This window comes from Lissotriton vulgaris, unplaced genomic scaffold (assembly GCF_964263255.1).
Source record: "Lissotriton vulgaris unplaced genomic scaffold, aLisVul1.2 SCAFFOLD_7201, whole genome shotgun sequence".
Classification (NCBI taxonomy): Eukaryota; Metazoa; Chordata; class Amphibia; order Caudata; family Salamandridae; genus Lissotriton; species Lissotriton vulgaris.
In genome coordinates, this window is record NW_028243175.1 from 17,005 (window position 1) to 40,713 (window position 23,709).

The 23,709-nt window shown below is 44.7% G+C and overlaps 1 protein-coding gene across 1 annotated transcript in view; it reads right to left on the reverse strand.

The window, feature by feature from the left end:
* Nucleotides 1-288: 288 nt before the first annotated feature.
* The window catches only part of LOC147668683 (L-2-hydroxyglutarate dehydrogenase, mitochondrial-like), a gene marked incomplete at its 5' end in the record, with an annotated part of 63,924 nt that continues 40,503 nt past the window's right edge, over nt 289-23,709 (reverse strand). Inside the window, 3 exons of the mRNA XM_086948523.1 lie at nt 289-2,864; nt 6,064-10,747; nt 14,395-14,526. Of these exons, the coding sequence (XP_086804649.1) occupies nt 10,552-10,747; nt 14,395-14,526 (328 nt within the window). The remainder of the gene's footprint in view (nt 2,865-6,063; nt 10,748-14,394; nt 14,527-23,709) is intronic.

Sequence of the window (23,709 nt, forward strand, 5' to 3'; positions counted from 1 at the left end):
CCAAGGATATTGTGCTGGATAACTAAACACTTATAAGGTCCCAAAGGCGAGACTTATTGGCTATGCCAATGCTTGTTTTTATAGGTCTCTAAAGAAAGCTTTAGGCGTCAGGGAGACTTGCTGTTACCAATAGTTTAACATATACTTAGATTGTCCTTTGACTCTACCCGTTTCTCATTTTTTGATGGCTTCACTATCTGTTTCAGTTAACTGCACTTATCTAAAACTGCTGATATCTTGCCAATTTTAATTATTCAATGTCTTAACAAAAGGAGAAAATCACGTATATATAATTTCATTTTTATTTTACTGCATATAAGATAATTTATCAAACTTTGCTTAATGAATAGACAATCTACAGTCCGCCGCATATCAAAAATATACACCTTTTGCTCAATCACCTAATACAGCTATATAAAAATATTGCCAAAGACTAAAAACATCTCAACTCCAAACATACTTTTCACTCACAATTAACCGACAGTTCATGGTAAGAGGAGACATTGTAGGGAAGTGTGACTTGTTTATTTTCAGCCTATTACACTAATGGTTTTATTCCATATTCTTCGTGCATTTCTAAAATAAATATAGAGCATGTATACAGCTTGGCTGCCTTTTAGGTTTGCTCACGATATAGATGTAACCCTTTGGCTGTTCGTATGCACTTACAATCTCAAGGATTTCCAATAAGAAGGGTTTTTCTTCATTATTTACTTCTTGGCAGCAGGAGGCCTTGTTGATATTTGCAAAGTATAACCATTGTCACTATGTTATATAACTGAAAATTGACCAATGTAGGCAGTAACAGTGTTATCGTTACTGATCTGAATTTGAAGACATGCATCAATATAAGTGATATGGCAAACAATACATTCCTGTGAGTGTTACAATGAAAAAATAAACTTGGTAGTTCAGATGAGGAAGAATCATCTCAACAAACAGAAAAAAAGTCAGCATCAAAATAAAATACACACACTTACAACAAAGTGCATCTTCTAAGAACATTTAGTTCAGTCTGGTCAAGTCATACACTTGTGTGCCTACCAGATGTTGCTGGACGTCAAGACTAAAGCCTGAAATACGCTATGCTGGTGTTAATACACCAAGAGTCTGTTTCTACAACATCTAATATGCATCTTATACTTCTGTATTTGATACGGTGTTCCCCTTTTGGTCAATGTCCCGTGCTCTTTGAGGATCAGGAGCCTATTCTAGAAGTTGTGCCTTCCAGTGACGTCTGTCATATTGGCTTAGTAGCACTTGAGATCTGGCAGTACACCACTGAATAGCTCCTCCAAACTTAACACTTTGGCAATCTTTTTACTTGTCTTGTCTGGTTGCAGTACGTCTCCGGGGCCCAGCCTGAAAGGAATGGAATGTACCACTCTAAAATATGGAAGTACATGGCCTCTGATGAACAATGGATCTTGAGGGGGCAAGTCTAAATTTTCTACTTCCCCCTAAGTGCGACCATCCTGATGTTTCAAACTCTGTGTGCATTTAAGCAGTCTTTAGCACTGGCAGAAACGAAAGAGTCTAGAAACAAATGCTTGGCAGCATATAAAAAAAATAATGAAATATGGAGCCTCGAAGGTGCAGTTTGCCGCGCTGTCATTGCTTAGCCACACAAGAAAACAAGCGTGCATGCGCGCACAGTCTGCTCTTTTTGGAAGCGCACACCTGTGCTTGTGGCGCGCCCCTGCTCGCTCCCGCAAGGTGGATGCCGCCACAAGCATGAGTATGTGCTTCCAAAAAGAGCAGAACGACAGCCAAAGGTCCTCCTATGCAGCGCATCCGCGCTGCGTAGGCAAGGCCTAAAAACCTTTTGAAATTCACTGGAAGAAAACAAACGTTAAAGAGACATAGTTAGGGTCACATTTCAATTATTAAAAAACAGTGAAATTCAGCAGTTACTGTTACCTGAGTTAACTCTAAATTACGCCCCCACAATGCACTACTTACGACCCCACATATTACATTAATCATGACATGGTCAGTGACCTCACTGATGACATCATCCAGTGAGTGTTTTTAATTACATTTTTTCTGAGAGTTAAAGATATATACTAAGCTACTGCTTAAGTTAAACTACTATTCTTTTTGTACTACTATTGAGTGATACTGTTTCTAATATATCTCATCTGAGTGGCTGTGTGACTGTATCAGTGTGGGACTGTGTGTGAGTGGCTGTATGGGTGTGTGAGTGACTGTATGGATGTGTTAGTGGGTATGTGAGTAGCTGTATGGGTGAGTGGCTGTATGGGTGAGTGTGTGTGAGTGGATGTATTGGCGAGTGAAGGTCTGTGTGAGTGGCTGTAAGGGTGAGTGAGTGGTTGTATACATATGTGAATGGGTATGTCAGTGGTTCTGTGGGTATGGGTGAGTGACTGACTAAATGGCTGTATGGGTAAGTGGGCATGTGAGTAGGTGTATTGGTGTGTGAGTGTCTATATGAGTGTGTTTGGGTATGTGAGGGGCTGTATGGGTGGGTATCTGTGTGATTTTTGTATGGGTGATTGAGTGGCTGTAAGGGTATATGAGTGGGTGTGTATGTGTCTGTATGACTGGATGTTTGAGTGGTTGTATGGTGTGTGAGAGAATCTGAGTGGCTCTATGGATGAGTGAGTGGGTATGTGAGTGCTTGTAAACGTCAAACTTTACAAAATTAAAATCAGATTAAATGGGTATGTGAGTGGTTCTGTGGATGATGTCATCAGTCATGTCATTTGAGAGAGCATCAGTGATGTCAATGAACATGTCATCAGTGATATAATATCTGAGATCATAAGCAGTGCATTGCGGGGAGTAAGTTCTAGTTAGCTCAGGAAACAATAACTGCTGAATTTCTAGAACATCCCTGTAACCTTTGTTTTTTTCAGTGAATTTCTAAGGTTGTATTTATTCCTATTCCCTAACTATATCGTCTTTGTAACCTTTGGCTTTTTCTGTGAATTTCTAGATTTAAAAAAATTCAATTTCTTAACTATAACGTCCATGTAACCTTTGGTTTGTTTTTTAAGTGTAACCTATAACCTTTGAGAGAGAGAGAGTGTGAGTGAATGCATCAGTGTCTTTGTGGGTATCTGAGTGATGTTTCAATGGGTCTGTCAGTGGGTGTGTCGCTTAGTGGGTTTGGGAGTAGCTGCATAAGTGTCTCACTTGGTGTGTGAGTCTGAGTGGGTATGTGAGCGTGCGTGAATCTGAGTGGGTCTATGAGTGGGTGCATGAGTGTCTGAATGGCCTGACCACGTTTGAATGGGGGGAAAAGTCTCATGGCTCCCCTTACCGGGCCAATTTTGCCCCTGGGTACCTGATCCCCTGGGGCATGGCCACAATAGAATGAGGGAGAGGCTGTATGGCTCCCCTCCTCGGGACAATTTTGACCCCAGGGGTCCCATCCCCTGAGGCCTGACCTTTTAAAAAAATAAGTTATATGGCCCCCTCCCCCGCCGATTTCAGCCTCGGGGACCCCATCCCCCAGAGCCCAGCAATTATTCTATGGGGAGGAGGGCCATGCATCCCCCTCCAGGACCAATTTCGGCCCGGGACCCCATAACTTGGGGCCAAGCTAATATACTATGGGAAAAAAGCTATGCAGCCCCCCCTCCCAGGCTGATTTCAGCCCTGGGGACCCCATCCCCCACCATAATTAAATAGGGAAGGGGGCCTAGCGGCACCCTCCCCGGGCTGATTTCGACCCTGTGGACCCCATCTGCCGGGGCCCAGCCATGTCACCTGAGAGCCCCCAGAGCACCAAGTGTGCTATGGGACCACAGGGGACCCTCAAGACCAGACAGGAGGATGCTAAACGGCAGCTCGCTGTCTGTCAGACCAAATGTTTTCAGACGTTTCCCTGCATGGAAGAAGATGGAAACTCCACTTTCTGCAAGCCAAAGCTGTTTGACAGCTCCAGCTTGCAGAAAGCAGAATTATATTTGCTTCTGCTTGGTGTGAGCTGGCATCTCCTACTAGTTTAGCCTGGTTAATTGAAAATTCAGGTCTTCTGCTTCTTGCAGAATTTAAGAGAGGTGGAATCTCTGATATTGAATTAGAGGTCGTTACACACTTTACTACCAACGTAAGTGTACCTATCCACCTGATCTGGTTATGTGTATGCATGGGATGTATGCAATTAGGAGTCCTGCAGAGCAGAGGTGGGTGGTGGAAGGTGATGCAACTGTTCAGGTGGGTAGGGCCTAAGTTGTGTAGAGTCTTGAATGTGTGTGTGAGCAGTTTGAAATGAGCACATTTGTGTATCAGGAGCAAGTGGAGCTCTACGAGGTGTGTGATGCGACTTGTGTGTGCCGGTTTCTACATGGTTTCTAGTCTTCTGAAGGATCGCTTGATGATCCCAACGTAAGGGGTGTACCAACAGGCCAACTTGCTGGTGACAAGGGTGTGAGTGACTGTTTATCTGGTGTAGCTTGGGAACCGTTTGAAGATCTTCCTAAGTATCTTCTGAGTGTGGAATCAGGATGCAGTGACAGTGCTGACTTCTGCAGTCATGATGCCCTTTCCTTCCTCCCTTTGGACAAAGTCCTACGATGTGTCCCTCAGGCAGATTCACCCTCGTATTTTGAAGCTGTAGCTGACCCTCCATTATTACTTGCCCTAGTCTTTAGATATGATCGTTATTCTCCCACCATGGAACTCCTTTTCATGTTTTTGCCTTCCTTATAAACCAATTGCATGTTAGACCAAGGGGAGGGAGATGGGTCGTCCCAACTGGCTATTATAGGAGCAAGGTAATCAGTAGAAGCCATAAAAGCACCAATGGATTTGATCCAAGGTCAGGTGACAACAGTTCCAGAAGTGTGGAGTGGTCATACTGATCCATACGAGTTTACCACGTACAATCCTCACTATCTGTTCTGACTTAGATAGTAGATATTTCTTCATAAGATGGACAGGCAGACATCTATACAACCAACTCTGGTAAGGCTACATTTCTACTGCAAGTATCAAAAATACTTACTGAATTTTGTGTGTCAAGGAATGTGGCGGAGGCTGACTGGAACCTAGCCATCAACCCAATATTAGAGCAGACTGGGACCTTAGACAAATGGAATGAGCCACACAGGACACTTTAAAAAAATGTCTTATCTGATCACAATTTACTCAACATATGGTGGATCGCACACATCTAAAAATTTACTTTTTTTAAAATCATCAGTCTTTGGGACCAGCTCTGTTATGTATTGACTCATTTTTAATCCAGGGGTACTTGCTCCAACTTATACACTGTGCTTAAATTCTACCTGAGATGTATCCAACAACTTATTGGTCTTGTTAGATATCACATTGGGCCACATTGCACTGCCCAAATGGTTCTTACATATCTAAACAGAGATAGTCACAGGACAAACAAATTATGAATGTACATGTTAGAGTCTACAAAGAAAAGGTCCCCTCTTCAGCTCAAACATTCTTGGCTGCCGACAAAGTAACCTGGATAGACCTCCTTCTTGCGAGATTCTCCTTTGTCCAAGAAACATAATGAGGAGCAGCACAGGTTAGAGAATAAGATACCGTCTCTGACGGCTAACTACAAATCTACATCCTACCCAGTTCCTCAGAAGCCACTTGGAATTACTTATGCAGCGGAGAAGACCCTAGTGAGACTCAGTTGTAGACATTTAAACTTGGACAGAACGAAGCTAGGATTTTAGCATTTCAGTTGTGACAAAGAGAAGCCTAATTAGCGATACCCATGTTCCAAGATGTGAGGGACAAACTATTAAAACACCCTGAAATAAGGACTTGGGTCTTTGCATCTTTCTACAACAATTTATACTGTTCCACCCAAGGAGAGGCAATACCCTAAGAAGAGGGGACGAGGGGGTCCCGAATGGTCTTTACTTACCCTTGCTGAACAATGAAGGGATGGCCCTACACGATTACACAGATTATTAAAGCCAGTGCAGGTCTCCTGGGAAAGACTGTATTCTTGACAAATTCTTTAAATCATGAAGAGCTCAGTTAGCTCCCAATGTTATATATAATCTTTAAAGAAGAGAAGAAAGCTGAGTCAGTGAGACCCATCTAAAATAGGGCAAGTATAACCCTCATCCCTAAAGAAAGGAAGGATCCATTAGAGTATGGGAGGTACACACCAATATCTATCAATAATGTGGACATTAAAATTCTGACCAACATCCTGTTTTCTGGGTACTGAAGGGTTCTCCTGTGTCTCATTCATATTGAGATCAAAACGGAGTATGCAGTTCCTAAAGAGACTAAAAGTGACTGGGGAAGAAGTGCAATTAGCTGACTACCAGGAAGGAGGATGGGAAATTCCTCCTTTCGGATTTAGGGCTTGCACACACCCTGCCAGCTGGGTGTCATGCTTCCTCATTGGGCATGCTCCTCGTCAGGTCGGCGCTGCAATACCGGACAGGCACCCTTAGTGGGGGCTCTTTAGCGGAGATCTTTTAATCCTTGCCTTTTAGGTGAGTGCGTGTAAAGGGCCCTAAAGTGTAGAAGTGTGAAGTGTAGTGAAATGGTATCTAAAATAGTGAGTTAAAACAAGGAGAGGGAGGATCAGGGCAACTACTTTAATAATCCTGTCTCCCACCCTAGTTAAAACAGGAGTGTTGGTGATTGTCTATAATAATGTTCACAGGCAGCTGCTCAAAGTATCATGAGGCCAACATGTTTCTTGCCTGGTTTGTCCCCTAGGGGATCAGGCGGCAATCCTTCAGGGCCTATAAATAAAAGTTGTGATCTACACTATGTGGCCGATAATGAGATGTTGTAACCTAAATATTACCAGTCCGGTGGCACCAATGGCGTACTGTGTCTGTGGGTGCAGTAGTCAATCTAGGAGAGAGCACAAATACCTAAAAACAATAGTCACTTATAGTATGGCCAACCCTAGTCGGTTTGTCACATCGCCAATTATCTAAATGATATCCAAAAACGTATAGCACACCAATGTGGTACTAAATGCATTTGGAAAAATTCAGTGTAGTACTGGCGTACAGTTGTAAAGCCTGTGGCATTTTAAAATCAAAGCATTGGTAGCGGCAGTAGAGCAGAGAAGTAAAAGGTGCAGCCACTCACCTATATGAAGTATAAGACTGGCCCCATCAGGATTACGGCATCAAGTGGACACGTTCATCCACCATGTGTCCTAAAAAGGGGGTGGCCACCAGGGATGGTAATATAGAAAGTAACAGCAAGTTAATGCGCAATGTCAACTCATTCATATTGCACAAGTGGGTTTTGCCCCATATTTGTCGTCTGGGAATCACCTATGAAAATGTGTCCATTTGTTATGGAAATCTAACGATCCAAAGGATAACAAGCTTACCATCTCCCTCAATGCTGAAAAGTGTTTGGCCAAGCACAATTGGGGTACCTATTCTGGGTGGTGGAAAGGTTTGCTCTGGGCTGAGAATTTTTGTCTAAGATTGAATGGCTATACCAAATAATCAATCAGGTTTCTTGTAAAGCGCGACTACTAACCTGTTAGGGTCTCAAGGGGCTGAGTGTGGGGGGAGGGGAGGATAGATTTGCAGTTCAGTCAATGAGCCAGGTCTTGAGGTTCTACCTGAATTGAGGCAGCGAAGTTGATTGCCGGAGATGAAGAGAGGGAGTTTTAGGTCTAGGCAGCGAGGTAGGAGAAGGATCTTCCTCCAGCTGTGGTCTTTTAGATCTGCAGGATGGTGGCCAGGGCCAGTTGAGCGGCGCAGAGATGTCTGGTGGGAGTGTAGGAGAGGCAGTGGTTGAGGTATGCAGGTCGAGCATTGTGGAGGGCTTTATAGGTGTGTATGCAGGAGCTTGAAGCTTCATTTGTTCATAGGTAGCCAGTGAAGATCTCTCAGGTGGCCGGTGATGTGGCTGCGACAGGGATGTTCAGGATGAGTCTGGTGGAAGCAGTCTGGATGTTCTGCAGTTTCTTTAGGAATTTTTGGGTGGTGCCGGCGTAGATCGCGTTGCAGTAGTCGAGTTTGCTGCTGACAAGCACATGAGTGACAGTTTTCCTGGAATATGTGGGGATCCATTTGAAGATCTTCGGAAGCAGGCAGAGTTTGTGGAAGTAAGAGGATGAGACAGCGTTGATTTGGTGGTTCATTGAGAGCGAGGAGTCCAGGAAGATACAGAGGTTTCTTCCGTGGTCTGTGGGTAGTCCGAGCTCTGCAACAGGAGTCGTCCCAGGCGAAGTGGTGGAGCCCAGGATGATTTCGTTCTGGTCTGAGTTGAGCTTAAGGCAGCTGTCCATCATCCAGGTGGCCACCGAATTATCCCGTTTTGGAAGTTGCTCTAGGCAGCTGCAGGTTCATCTGTGAGGGAAAAGAATCAGTTGGGTGTTGTCAGCCCAGGAGATGATGTTGAGTCTGTGACATCGGACAATGGATGCAAGTGGGGTTATGTTGATGTTGAAGAAGGTACGGCTCATGGAGGGTCCCCAAGGCACTCTGCAGATGATCTCTGTGGGTTCCGAGTAAAACGGTGGAAGACTGACTTTGTTCGGCCGATGAGGAAGGAGTGGATGTGTCGCGGACGCTGGCGTCATGAAGTCTTGCTCAGAGGGTGTGGTGGGAGACAGTGTCATCCAGGATGTGGTCTGTTTAGATCTAATCTGAGAGTTGGGTGTTGATGGCCTTCTTGATCACTTTGCTGGAAATGGAGCAAAGCGATGAGTCTGTAGTTCTTGAGGTCCGTCGGGTCGGCAGAGGATTTCTTTAGCAGGGGTTGATCTTTGTATGTTTCCAGTTTTCTGGAAGGTGGCGGCTTCAATGGAGCAGTTGATGGTGCGGCAGAGTTCGGGTGCGATAGAGGGGCCCGCTCTGTTGAAGATGTGGTGAGGGCAGTGATCCGAGGGGGCTCTGGAGTGGATAATCTTCATGATCCTGCGGGTGTCGTCAGAGGTGAGGGTGGTCCAGTTGGGCAGGGTCTGCAGCTATTGGGTGTGGTGGTTGCGGGTGGGTTTTGGGTTGTGAAGCTGTCATATATCTTCTTGACCTCGCTGTGGAAGAAGGTGGAGAGGTTCTCGTGGAGGTTTTGGGAGGGGAGGAATGTCTGCTGTCTCTGTGCTGGGTTTGCCAAATTCTTTGACCACGGTGAAGAGTTATTTGCTGTTGTGTGCGTTGGCGTTGATGCATTCTTGAATGGCTGCCTTCTTTGTTGCTAGAAAAAACAGGATTAGGGAGTGAAGAGGTAGGTCCCTACACGGACACTGGAGGTGGACACATCCTCCTCTAAGAATCTATAACAAAACAAAAGGATCCACCTCTAAGAAGGGTTCTATTAATTGAGCTTCTCACTGTGTCAAAAAGGTTTGTTTCTTACCCTGGGTGGACACACACAGTGTTTGCTTAATGCTTAAATACCCTCACACACCAAAAGGCCCCTTTTTTTGGCAGAGTTTTATATAGCGCGAACTTGACCCGAATCGGGTATCAGAGCGCTTTACATAGCACCAGTTACGTTACATGAGGACACACATTCATTTTTGTAAGGCACGGGGAGATTAAGTGATTTGCAAAGAATCACAGGAGGCTTAGCGTTGTTACCGAGACTCAAACCCAGTTCACCAGGTCCGAGGTTGAGCGCCCTAGCCGTTAGGGCCCTTGGTGTCATGCTTCGTCAAAGGGGTCTTCCCGCCCTGCTGCGGGACGGGGTGTCCTACGACCTGCGACTATTCGGGAGCACTGATATTTCAGTACTATGTGTGGTGTAGGGGTAGTGAGAGGAAGGGTCAAGAGTGAATGCAAAGGGTGAATTAAAAAGGACCTGGCCCCATGGACTTCAAAAACTTTAATAGGTCAATTGAGGCTGGTACTGTTAAAAACGGTGGTTCGGAGATGTCCTGCGTGTAATGTGCGGATACTCCTGATCTAGTCAACATGTTTCAAAGCATCAGGGCTTCTTCATCAGGACTGAAACTTTCCTAACACTGAACTAGCAAGATTGGCTGCTTGTGAATGTACTATCTATAAAGTGAATGATCAGATGCCTCTCCTGGACCTAACCTGGAAACCCTTTCTCAGACCCCAAACCGACAATCACCATGCCATTCCATGACCCTACAAGAAGTACACTATTGGCCATTGAGGGGTCGCAGCCTTGATCTATAGCAGTTTCCTGGGGCTCCCAGTGACTGTCTCAATGGAGTTTTCTTGTTATGCGCTATTCTGAGATACCCCATATCAACAGAAAGGAGGTTAGTAGGATAAGAGGAGATTCAATACTGTTGGGACAGAACTGTCGGTAAACAATGTTTGTCAACGGAGTGTGGCTGCATAAACTAAGAAGCTGCTTGGATGTTTGCTAGTCTTTCATAAATTGAGTTTCAAGATCTGGTTCCATGGAACATATTAGTGACCATGGTGTTGGCCTTTTTATTTGTATTTACTGGAAGCTGATGACTTGATCATGTTTTCTCTTGGTTTGATGTATGACTTCATGTCCATCCTATACTTCTCTAGAAAACGCTAATACAACATTATTGCAAAACAAAGAATTCCTCATAATTTTTTATTACAAAAGAATACTAGAAGTGATCATGCCAAAGTTCATTACTAATGTCACTGCCGTTCAAGTATGTCATAAGTCAAATCTTTCCTCCACTTCTGATGCGATCATTTCTGCAATGGCGAGGGAGGAGGTAGCGGCAGGAGACGGGGCATTTCTAACATGAAGAACTCTACTTCCGATTGCACCAGTTCCTCCATCAAACACAAAGTCATCCACCAGATTCCCATCTCTGTCCAAAGCCTGTGCCCTGACCCCAGATGGGCCCCTGGAAATGATAGAAAAATAAATCAATCAACATTAGGCAGAGGTTTCATTCACAATTTAACTTTTTCAAAAACAGTTCTATTCTTAATATATTGCCTCGGCAAAAGGCTGCCACCGCTCTGCAAAAGATCACACAAAGTGCTACGGAATGACAGACTGAAGACTAAAGCATAGGGTGGAAATCTCTCCTACTTACCATACCAAGCAGAAGAATGCTGCACTTACAACATTACACCGTGATCTGCAGTGCAGACATGAAGCTCGTCTGGTGTTGCTGTAAAGACAGACTGGTCTCCAGAGGTATTTTGACACTCCTCTCTAAGGAGGATTTGGTGGGCTGGATACTATCTGCTAGGCAGGCCACAACCTCTGGGTCTCCTCCTGTGCACAACAAAGCAATACGGTCCCCAAAGCACAGACCTAGACCAAGGCTCAGCTGTGCGCCTCTCCTTGATAACTTGATGTCGCTTTTTCCCCAGGTCCAACTCCACACCTACACAATTACCAGTAGATCTGGTAAGCTCGTCTCACCAAGCCCATCCTTCTAGCTCTCTAGCTTATGCTATTTCCAACTCTTCATCACCAGCCCAAGCTAACGCGTGCACGTTCTAAAATACACCAGTACAATACAACGCTTTTAATTACAAAATGAGTTATGGCCCCTGATATAAGGAAGGAAACTATTCCCCTGGCTGGCTGGGGTAGTAAAAGACAGTTAAAAATAGCTTGAAAATCTAGAGCTCTATTCAGCACTTCCCTCGTAATATCACTAATCCCAAATGTCCTGGATAGTTATAACCATTATACGTTATATGCTCTGACTCAGTTCCCAACAATGTGGCAGAGACAGCCAGTGATAACTTCACACAAAGTACAAAAAGTTGCAAGTAGTCCAAAGATTCGGTTTTGCTGATTATGTCTTTATTTGTTGGTACTCCCAGCATGGAATCTGCCAATTGCCTTATAGGTTGCTGAAGGCTCCTCAGACCTTTGGGCCCAGGTATCTGCTACACTAATGATAACGACACACATAATGCTGTAAGAAATTAGGTTTGAAAAGTAACCAACAGATTAAACAAAACAGTACAAATGAGCAAGAAATGAACAAATAAGCCTGAGATATAGAGAAGGGGACTAATATCTGCACAAACCCTGCTAGCGGCATTAACAAGGACAATACAAGGAATGTATTGAGATGCTGCTCATGCAGCTCTTATTTTATTGATACAAATTCAGTAATATGTATATTGTTTTTAAATTAGATAAATTACTGTGAGCCAAAAAGTAAAACAGGTATATGGTGCGGAGAAGTATAGAGTAAAGTAAGACTCTTAAGCACAGCACCATACTTCAATCCAAAGAAAATTATCCAAGAATAGTCAATAAACACATGGTGCACAACTACAAGTTGGCCCAACATGCAGATGTGGAGTTTAAAGCATTGTATTTGAGGATTGGCCTAAACGTGCATTAAAGGTTTATGGAACAGCCACTGAACAAGCTACTTAGATGTCCCGTCATTCCAAGCTTCCTCTGCCCCCATTGGCACTCAATGGCACAACTGAAAGTGTTCAATAAAACCTTTGCTCTGGAGAGATCAGTGCAACAACCTAGAGGTGCACTATGACAAGTGCGAGGTATCAACATATAGGCACATAAACTGAAAAGGAAACTTTAAAATTAACAGCCTTAAAACTCTGACACAAAAGCACATAAAATCTTACAACATACAACTTTTTTTAGTAGTATGTCTGCCTATAAAATAAACTAAAAAAATAAAATGGAACTTTTCCTACTAACTAAACGATTTGGACCTGTTGAAAAACACTTTCCTTCTTTCCCACTCATGTGCCTCTCCCCACCCTCTAGTTGTTACCATCCTCTCTCTCTCCTTGCTTCCCTTTTGTACTTTCTACCTAGAACCTTTTTACACCTAATCTAACGTGTCGGCTCTCGGCCATTGGCAAACTCTTTCTCAGTCCTCCTTGCCCATGTTTTCGGTTTAAGACTGCTCTATTCAAGTTGAAGCTTCGACTTCAGTCTTATTCTATTAGGCGCAATGATATTATCAGGTCATAAGCGGTTTATAAGAATGTGGCAGTAGGCTAGCGCTGGGAAGCGCCATTGCGGGGCAGCTATGCGCTTTAGAAGTCTTTAAAACATAACATGAAGCGGATGTGGGTTCAACAGCTTGTTGATCTACACGAGAGAACTGATTTGCAGTAAATTCACAAGGCTATCTTACTTCAAAATATTCAGCTCATCAAATGCTTTTAAAAAAAAATCATGTTATTGTAGCTTGCAGTAGCATCAAAATAAAGTTCTCCCAGTGCAATGAACGAACTGGAGACGCACGATCCATGCCACAGCATTGAGAATCATACGTACAACCTTGAAACGCATTAAAGCCAACAGTCGCACGCACATTATCTGTAGTTCTTTGAAAATTACTTCTAAATACGGACACGAGTCCTAAAAATAAAAAAATAAAAAAACACCAGCGAGACCCACTGTACAAATACAGAAAAAGAAACGATGGCACTGTGTGAAGGTAGCAGCTGGAATTATAAATGTCTTCAAATTCCAGATGTTTTGTAATGATTTATGAAAGGACATAGGATTCCTCCAACCTCACATGGTACATACGTCCATGGCACGACAATAACCCTTAGCCTGCCGACTACACTTACCTTGCACAATAGGTACAATCTACATAGGAAGCGTATATCTCAAAAGCAGGACTCGCCACACCTTGAGGAACTCAAATTAAAAATAATAAATCTATCCTAAAACTATTCTTCTCCAGAAATGTACAAATACTAATGCTTCATCTACTCGCATCAAGTGTGTCCCACTGTTTTTTCAAAAGGATCCTTAGAAAACACCTTCTAGTTACAGATAATCAGATATTTTTATACTGGATTCTTATTCCCGTACTACTAAACAAGTTTGCCACAGCTTGGAAGGATTGTTTTGCTATTTTGAAACTGGTCCATTACCTGAACTATCCACATTCATACCTGACCCTTTCATCTTCTGTGTCTTCTCCTTTCTTGCCTTCCTTCACTATAAAACATACCTAATTTCCATTCAGACCTATAAAATACATGGTTTCCTACTGCTTTCTTGTTTTTAAGCCTAATTGTAAATGACCCATTACTTCTCACGTTAAGGGGGACTCTCATCCTGTTGTGAGGGACAAGTCTGCGCTGTACATAAAAACCTTCAGAAATTAAATACAATTTAAATTGTTTTAAATCGTAGGGCACCGTTGAAGTAAGGTGATGCATGTCCATCAGTTTGTTTCCACCTCCATAGCTCTTGTTTATTGGCTCCTTGGCTTGGGTTAAATTCTGCATTTGCCAGGATCCGTGCTGATTAAGGCTCAGGCGACTGAAATCTAGCTACAAATCCATCTTTCCAGTCTGGGCCCGAATAGCAATAGACAGCAATAGATTCAAATACTTAAAGATTGGACGCTTTAAAGAGGGGTGCAGGTAGCAAAAGTATAACCCATCAAAAGTATAGCAAGGAGATGGATATGAAGTGTGTGAATGAAGTTTAACTGTATTCGGTAGGTAGGTAGGTAGGTAGGTAGGTAGGTAGGTGTGTGACGGCATTACATTAAACCAGAAGTCTTTTTCTTACCTGAGAACATCGCTGACCGAGACTTCAGGAATGAACCTTTGGAGCTGCTTCACCTGAGCACTCACGCAGCTGGCTCTATACATTTCGCCCATCCCAAAATACACATTCTTGAACACAAGTTTACGGAGGCCACTGTAAAGGAGAAGAACAGAAGTAAAACATAACAATTACCTGGATGCTGGCTTTTTTGATGTCCATGGACATCTTTAGGGGTCGCAGCTGCGACCCATGGCTTGCCCTTTCCTACTCCTAGCACTGCCACTGCGACCCCTGGCCTCAGAGGTGGCAAATTCAGTGCCTGGAACACAGGGGCAGTTTGGGCACCATGTCTTTAGTTTCTATAACTTTTTTAAATTATACTAACAGTAAATAAATAACATATTATTCACTAATAGTGTAGTAAAAATGGAGTGCAATAAGCTGTAATATGCCCTTCTCTGGCAGCCGAGGTAAGTAAAAAAATGCTTTTAAATGTATGCTGTGTGCATGCTTGTGGCTGAGAGTGTGCTTATGTGTGAGAGAATGTATATGTGTGAATTTGTGTGTATGAGTAAGTATGTGTGAGAGTGAAAGTGGGGGTCAAAGGGCCTGAGATGTCATCTCCACTGCCCCTGACATTTCGGTGAATTGATGTCCATGTTCAGCACTTTTATTTTTATTTCATACGCAGGTGTCTTCAATTTGCTTTAAGATGGCTTTAATCTAGTTCATGCTGAACCTCTCTGAAGACAAAAGCTCTGAGTCTCCTTTGGTGTTGATGTGCCAGCTCATAGACAATGTAGGCCATTGATCTAGACTTTACAAGTTACTTACCTGTAACTACAGTTCCTGGTACGTTCTAGTGTATTAGTTTGCTTGTATCCCACTTAACAAGAATATTATTTCCTGGCACAAAGGTAAAATAAAGAAAAGTCTAATATAATATGTTGTTGGATTGCATAACTACAGTCACACCTAGGTGAATTGCCGTCCTGTTTTTCACCGCTCCACAGCCTCCACTGCAAGTTCCTTCCCCCTAAAAAAACCTTGAATTAATTCCTAAAACAATTTTATGCCGATACAGGAATATTGCGAGAACAGAGTGGTAAACTTAATAGACCACAAAGAACCTACGGCAGTGGTTTATATAAAGGTTTGGCAGATTTCTCAAACCCTTATGTAACAGACTACCCTACCAAATCTAACAGCAGCCCCAAATGAAATGACTGAGCAAGAGATACTTGTGAGTGTATCCAAAGTAGCCCATGTGTCATTCTTGATCATTGCAATCATGAGCAATTTCCTCAGCTGCATCTGCATCCATTTGGTGGGGAGATCCACATGGCTCCAAGAAAGGTTTCCGAAACAAAAAACGCTAATACGACCTTTACCACTACTCCTTAACAAGCATTTACAATGCAACGGTCTCGCCTTTGCAAAAAGAGCTATTGGCATTGTAAATGATAATTTTTATTTATGTGTTGGTTTTGAAAACAGATAAATAAATGGCATTGTCATTTACAATGTCAATAGCTTAATCGCTCGCAAATGCCACCCACACACACACACAGACCCCCACACACACACAGAGGCCCACACACACACAGAGCCCCAAACACACACACCGAGCCACACACACACACACACACACACACACACACACAGAGCCCCACACACACACACAGAGCCACACACACACACACACACACACACACAGATACACAGAGACACACACACAGAGCCCCACACACACACACAGAGCCACACACACACACACACATACACACACCGAGACACACACACAGAGCGCCACACACACAGAGTAGGTCGGTTTCTTGAAATCATACAAATCTATCACAAAAAGCGTTACTAATAATGGAAGATTTACCAAATATAAATATCAGTGTCTGAAATTAAAAAGTCTGGAAATATCATACCCAAGATTGCTCGTATTGCGGATTAGGGTTTTTTGACAGCACTCGAAGATTCCCATTGAAGACCCAGTGCAGATCAGCTATACCTGACCATGGCCAAGTCTCTATTGGTACCACTACTCAAAGTGTTCCAGGGCACTGCAAAAGGGACCAACATTCAACATTTTCAGGCAAGTGTGTTTGTGTGATCTCAAGCGTGCAACAGGTTCTCTCAATAAGTGAGAAGATGTGCCGATGACATCAAGCTTAAAAAATTTTTTTTTAATGTTAACTACAGCTTATATAGTGCCAAATCACCAACAGGTCTCTAGGCGATATTCAACAGAAGAAAACAATAGTGGTGAAACAGCAGGAAGATACCTGGAACCAAGGTGTTAAGCAGAGTTTAAGACCTCCCTGAACAGGAGTGTTTTCAAAGACTTCCTAAAGCAAATAGATTGGTTTCCTTACGGAGAGACTCAGGGAGTTTGTTCCAAATCAGAGGAACCACCACTGAAAAGGATCTGCCACCCTTCGTTGCTAATTTGTAGCGGGGACAAGACAGCAATTGGGTGTTAGCAGACCTTAGAGATCGTGTAGGGTTATATACCCCAAGGCGGTCTTTTATGTACGCAGGTGCCTGGCTGTAGAAAGCCTTATGAGCGATACATAAACTTTTGAACTCCACACGTTGTTTTATGGGGAGCAAATGTAACTTACACAACAGGGGGGATGCATGTGTCCGTCTGGGTAACCTGAAAATCAGCCTGGCTGCGTCATTCAAAACAACTTGCAACCTGTTGATCAAAGTTTTAGGCAACCCTAAATACAAGGCATTCCCATAGTCTAGTCTCAAAATTATAGTAGCAGAGACTATGGTGCGAAGCGCGGAAAAGGAGAGAAGGGGGACTAGCTTGCGTAACTGTCTAATTAAATTAGTACAGGGCCCGACCATAGATGAAATCTGACTAACCATTGTCAACTCATGATTAATATTTATACCTAGACTTTTTACCTTGAGACAAGGTTTCGGGGTGGGGCCAAGTTCTTGAGGCCAAAACAGATCACTCCAGGTGGAAGCTTCAGGTGAAACCACCAGGACCTCAGTCTTGTCTGGATTGATTTTCAGCCAGTTTGCTGTCATCCAGTTCACTGTATATCTGAGAATCGATTGGGCATGGGTCTGCGCACAAGCCGTATTATCGATACTCAGTAGCAACTGAGTGTCGTCGGCGTAGTTAAAGATTTTACAGTCCATGCTTGCCAGGGAGTTGATTAAGGGCTGCAAATAAAGATTAAAAAGGAGTGGGGACAAAGTGGATCCCTGGGGGACTCCACACTTCAGGGCACCCAAATCTGATATACAGTCCCCCAGTTGAATCCTTTGGGTTCTCCCGGAGAGAAAGGATTTTAGCCATTTATGGGCTATGTCTTTTATCCCGAAAGCGGCCAGTCTGTCCAGAAGCAAGGTATGGCTGACAGAATCGAATGCCGCTGACAGATCTAATAATATCAGGGCACTCAGCTTTTTACTGTCAGCCATACCTCTGAGCTCATCTAGCACTGAAAGCATCACTAATTCAGTGCTATGGTGTGCCCGAAAGCCTGCTTGTCGCTCGTGGAGTAGATGATGCGACTCCAGGAATACTGAGAGAGAGCTCAGAACATGCAGCTTTTTTATTAGGGATAAGATGATTCTCAAGAATAGGGACCGCCAGACGAAAGATGCTAGGAGGGCATGGGTCTGCAGGCATGCCAGACTTAGTTCGATTCATAAGTTGACCTAAAACTGTAGAGTCGATCAAGGGAAATTTAGATATGGTGTGCTCAGAGGAGGGGGTTTGAGAATGGGAGGACGAAGGTAGAGAGTAACAGCTGGGGGAGTTCTGGATGTCGGAAAGAATAGTTTCTACCTTATCAAGAAAGTAGTGTTGAAAGATGTTACAATCTATCGGAGATTCTACTTTTCCTGCCTTCTTGCTAAGTTCATTTAAGATCTTAAAAGTTTCTTTCTGAACATTCTCTGCGTTATTAATTCGTGATTCGAAGTACTCGGCTTTTGCTGACAGAATGTGAATTTTATACTGTTTAAGAAATATTCTATAATGATCCCTGTCTGTGGGGTCCTTTGTTTTCCTCCAGCGTCTTTCTAAGTGGCGGAGCTTTATTTTATGTTCTCTCATGGAAGGGTTAAACCATGGAGCTCCTTTCACTGCTCTACTTATCTTTTGATTTTTTTCATGAGCAATTAGATCAATGGCCTGGCTAAGATTTTGCATCACATTCGCAATTTCCTGCTCTCCAGGTGTATCGTGTAGCTGTATATTATTTTTTTTTTTAAGAAGGGTGTCCGTCAGAGTATCTGAGTCAATTTTCCTCCATTGACGCACTTTCTTAAATATTTGGGGTAGTGATTGAGACAGATAACCATCCATAGGGATGTCGCAGTTTATCAGGTAATGGTCTGACCATATACAGGGAAGGACACTGGTTAAAACAACATCCGGGTCTGAGGTCCAGATAAGGTCAAGAGTATGGCCTTTAACGTGTGTGGGTTTATCCACTAATTGTTGGAGACCAAGTGTGGTCATAGTGATCTCCAGATGTCGAGTTGCCACATCCTTAGACATTTTATCCCAGTGGACGTTGAAATCTCCAGTTATTAATACTTTTTGATAGCGCGTGCAGACGTCTGAAATGATGGGGGTTAAAAGATCGTTAAACAGAGGGGTGGATTTAGGGGGGTGATAAACTGTAAGAACAGCGAGGCAGGGGTTTATTAATGTAATTTTCACCCCAAGTAGATCGGCTACGTCAACTGTTTCTGCCATTAGTTTAGTGACGGGTAGATGTTTTTTAACAAGCATTGGAAATGCAATAGGTCTCGCAGTAGTCAAGTTTGAGCTATAGGTGTTATTTATTTTTTTGTTATTTATTTATGTGTTGTTTTTTCTAAATAGCTAAATTAATAGCTTTCTTCTTTACAAAGCCAATAGTTATAATTTTTGTAAATGTGACACCTCTAGCATTTGTAAAGCAACATGTTTTGTATTAACGGGACTTATATGTGACTTATATGTATTGATATAAAAAAAATCAATGGCTTTAAAAAACCATTAATAATTAATACGTAAATAAAATGGATTTTATTTTATATTGCCAATAGCTTAAAGTTTATTAAATATATTTAGTGAAGATGCTGTGGTTGCGCTGAGTGAGGGTGAGGGTGAGTGAGGGTGAGGGTGAGTGAGGGGTTGAGGGTGAGTGAGGGTGAGGGTGAGTGAGGGGTTGAGGGTGAGTGAGGGTGGGTGAGGGGTTGAGGGTGAGTGAGGGTGGGTGAGGGTGAGTGAGGGTGAGTAAGGGTGAGTGAGGATGAGTGAGGGTGAGTGAGGGTGAGTGAGGGTGAGTGAGGGTGAGTGAGGGTGAGTGAGGGTGAGGGTGAGTGAGGGTGAGGGGTTGAGGGTGAGTGAGGGTGAGGGTGGGTGAGTGAGGGTGAGGGGTTGAGGGTGAGTGAGGGTGAGGGGTTGAGGGTGAGTGAGGGTGAGGGTGAGTGAGGGTGAGGGGTTGAGGGTGAGTGAGGGTGAGGGTGAGGGTGAGTGAGGGTGAGGGGTTGAGGGTGAGTGAGGGTGAGTGAGGATGAGGTGTTGAGGGTGGGTGAGGGTGAGTGAGGGTGAGGGTGAGTGAGGGTGAGTGAGGGTGAGGGTGAGTGTGAGTGAGGGTGAGTGAGGGTGAGGGGTTGAGGGTGAGTGAGGGTGAGGGGTTGAGGGTGAGTGAGGGTGAGGGTGAGTGAGGGTGAGGGGTTGAGGGTGAGTGAGGGTGAGGGTGAGGGGTTGAGGGTGAGTGAGGGTGAGGGGTTGAGGGTGAGTGAGGATGAGTGAGAGTGAGGGGTTGAGGGTGAGGGGTTGAGGGTGAGTGAGGGTGAGGGGTTGAGGGTGAGTGAGGGTGAGGGGTTGAGGGTGAGTGAGGGTGAGTGAGGGTGAGGGTGAGTGAGGGTGAGTGAGGGTGAGGGGTTGAGGGTGAGTGAGGGTGAGGGTGAGTGAGGGTGAGTGAGGGTGAGGGGTTGAGGGTGAGTGAGGGTGAGGGGTTGAGGGTGAGTGAGGGTGAGGGGTTGAGGGTGAGTGAGGGTGAGTGAGGGTGAGGGTGAGTGAGGGTGAGTGAGGGTGAGGGGTTGAGGGTGAGTGAGGGTGAGGGTGAGTGAGGGTGACGGTGAGTGAGGGTGAGGGTGAGGGGTTGAGGGTGAGTGAGGGTGAGGGGTTGAGGGTGAGTGAGAGTGAGTGAGGATGAGGTGTTGAGGGTGGGTGAGGGTGAGGGTGAGTGAGGGTGAGTGAGGGTGAGTGAGGGTGAGGGTGAGTGTGAGTGAGGGTGAGTGAGGGTGAGGGGTTGAGGGTGAGTGAGGGTGAGGGGTTGAGGGTGAGTGAGGGTGAGGGTGAGTGAGGGTGAGGGGTTGAGGGTGAGTGAGGGTGAGGGGTTGAGGGTGAGTGAGGGTGAGGGGTTGAGGGTGAGTGAGGGTGAGGGTGAGTGAGGGTGAGGGGTTGAGGGTGAGGGGTTGAGTGTGAGTGAGGGTGAGGGGTTGAGGGTGAGTGAGGGTGAGGGGTTAAGGGTGAGTGAGGGTGAGGGGTTCAGGGTGAGTGAGGATGAGTGAGAGTGAGGGTGAGTGAGCGCTAAATGCAACAGAAGGCAAGCAGCCTCTTGCACTTGATAAGTCGTTGTGCCTGTACCCCTGTGGTAGGATGTTTGTGCCAAATTACTTATAATTATGCAAACGCCCATAAACAAATACTTTTTAGTTATTCTGTCCCAAAAAAATAACGGGAATTTACTCCAATAACTGACATTATTAAAATTTCTCCTGGGTCTAGTCCTAAACCAAAAAACACTTTGATGAAGAGTAGCCGGTTGGGAGTAAGTGGTACAAAAATACGAAACGATTGCAAGAGGCACCCAGACATCCACCACAAAATGCAGTATCTTTAAATCTTAATCTATTTAGTTATTTATGATAATACCTTACATTATTTCAATTGGACAGGTACATTCTTCGCATTTTTTGGACAATTTCCATAAGTTATGTTATCTTCAATGTGATCAACAGAATGTATAACATAACGATTAGTGACCATACATCTTTTGAGATAACAGAACATTAAAAATTCCTTTAGACACTATCAATATGTGCAGCGCCAGAAGAGCCAACACGTGTTTTATGACAAAACTACAACAAAACAAAAACATACGGTATGCCAGCGCTGGTCATAGAATATATCATTCAGCTGGATCAGTCAATTACATAAAATGATTTCACTATGGTTTGAGGTGAAGGCGGTTTCCAGCTAAAAGTGTATACTTAACTTACATTCGCAGAGAGGGCAGTACACTGGTAATGTATGTGGGGCAGCTGACCTCACTAGAGAAGTAAAGGCTTAGCTTGGAGTTGGCGAAACCAGAAAATGGCTGTGGCTGGTGCAGGCTGAGACATACATATCGAGGCTGATGCTGTACACTTTAATACTATGTTGAACCCTTTAAGAGATTGGGAGGGTGGAATGTCATTGGGTAGAGATTCCAGTGTATGGGCCCTAGAGGGCAGAAGGCCGGGAAACTGAGGCAGCACAAGGGGGCGTTGGTATGGTAAGAGCTTGCGCCAAGTGACTAGAGTCATAATGACAGTGTACCGGCACTTCCCCGCAGCAAAGAGTGGAGAGTGAGTACCGGCACTTCTATATTTACATTTATAGCGCTGCTTAAATGTGACAGAAGTGTGCTATTAGGTTCCATTTAAACAAAGGGGTTGTTTATGTTCGTTTTTCCCGTGGCATTATAAACTGTTTACTACCCCCGAGGAGGCGTGAAGAATTTTAGCCTAATGTGGGAGCCATCACTCTGAAGTAACCCCTGCCTAAGATCCGGGGTCGTGGGCGATGTGATCTCTGCTGCTAGTCAACTCTTCCGAAAATTTATGAAAATTGCTTTTCTAAGCCTCAAATTTCCAGCGTGAAATGAGCTACTTGTGCAATATTGTGGCATTGCTTACTGCCATAAACCCCGCGCAGTTTACCAATTAGAAGGTCGTTAGTAAAGCGCTGTCTGGAGCGGAATGACTACCGCACAACAAGCCGGCCGGTTTACTTTACTTCCCGCATTAAAAGCAGCTCCCACTTATAAAGCCGTTTTATTGGCCTTTTAACGTGTGCACTTCAAACAGGGACGCTCTGGAGAGCGGCGGGGGCAGAGTGACGCTGCAGCCCTGGCATGGCTAATGAGGTGAAACTCAGCCAAGGCACCGGGGCGTCCCGTGCACTCTATTCCTCAGTGTTCAGTAAAGACAAGTACATTGCATCAGGGAGCACTGTGTGTTGTTAGGAGGGCATTGCTGTGGGGAGGGGGGAGGAGAAATGCAACATGGCGGGGAGGGGGCGGAGCGGGGGAGAGGGTGTTAAGCAGCAGGGTACAGACGGCTGAGGGAACAGACGGCGAACAGACGGCGGGCAGGGGAGGGGGCGGAGCGGGGAGGGGGGGTGAAAGCAGCAGGGGCCTGGAGTGCGGCTGAGGGAACTGATGTGCACGCGCTTTTAAGCTCAATGCGCATGCGCATTGAGCTTAAAAGTCACGGGTACTGCAAGGAATCGCCACGATTCCTTGCAAGTTGGATAAAGAGTGGATAAGCCCCCATAGTCTCGCTTGCTCGATGCGCATGCGCATCGACAGGCGAGACCTAAAAAGAATAGCTACGCCACCACCTCGGCCATTGTCTGCACGATTCTGCCACATAGCATCATAATCATTAGGAAGGGCGGCTATGATATCAGGTACGGAGCTATCACCCATCCACGTTTCTGTAAGTGTCAGAACGTCTATATCTTCATTTTGTAAAAGAGTAAAAATTTCCAGGTGGTGCTTTTGTAGCGATCTAGTGTTCAGGCTAGCTAGCTTCAAACGGGAATGGGTTGCTGGCGTTCTCCTATTTGTACATAGAATGCCAGACTCTTTTAGCTTGGTCAAATTAGCTGGAGTTAAAGTAAGATTACTAGAATCTAACCGGTGCAGTTCACTTGAAGATTATATTAGTCGACAGTCAAGGGGAGAGGCCCCTGTGCCCGGTTGTGCGCGGACGGGCGCAGACGGGCAGGACTCTGGCACGACTCCAGCACAGGTCCGGCGCGTCCACTGTATGCGTCCGCTGCGCGGAGGCATGGCCGTTTCCTTATAAGCGCTACTAGAGCGCGTCCCCGCCCAGCCCACACCCAATATGGCCGCCAAAGCCAGGAAAACCAACCCTCGGCATCAGTGCTCGGCCGAGAGCGGTCCGGTGGCAAAGGGAGGGGCGGGGGAGATCACAGAGCACAGAGAGTCTCAGGACACAAACTGCTTATTTAATCAAGCACAAGGGGGTCTCTGGACACGATAAAACGTTATTAAATCAAGC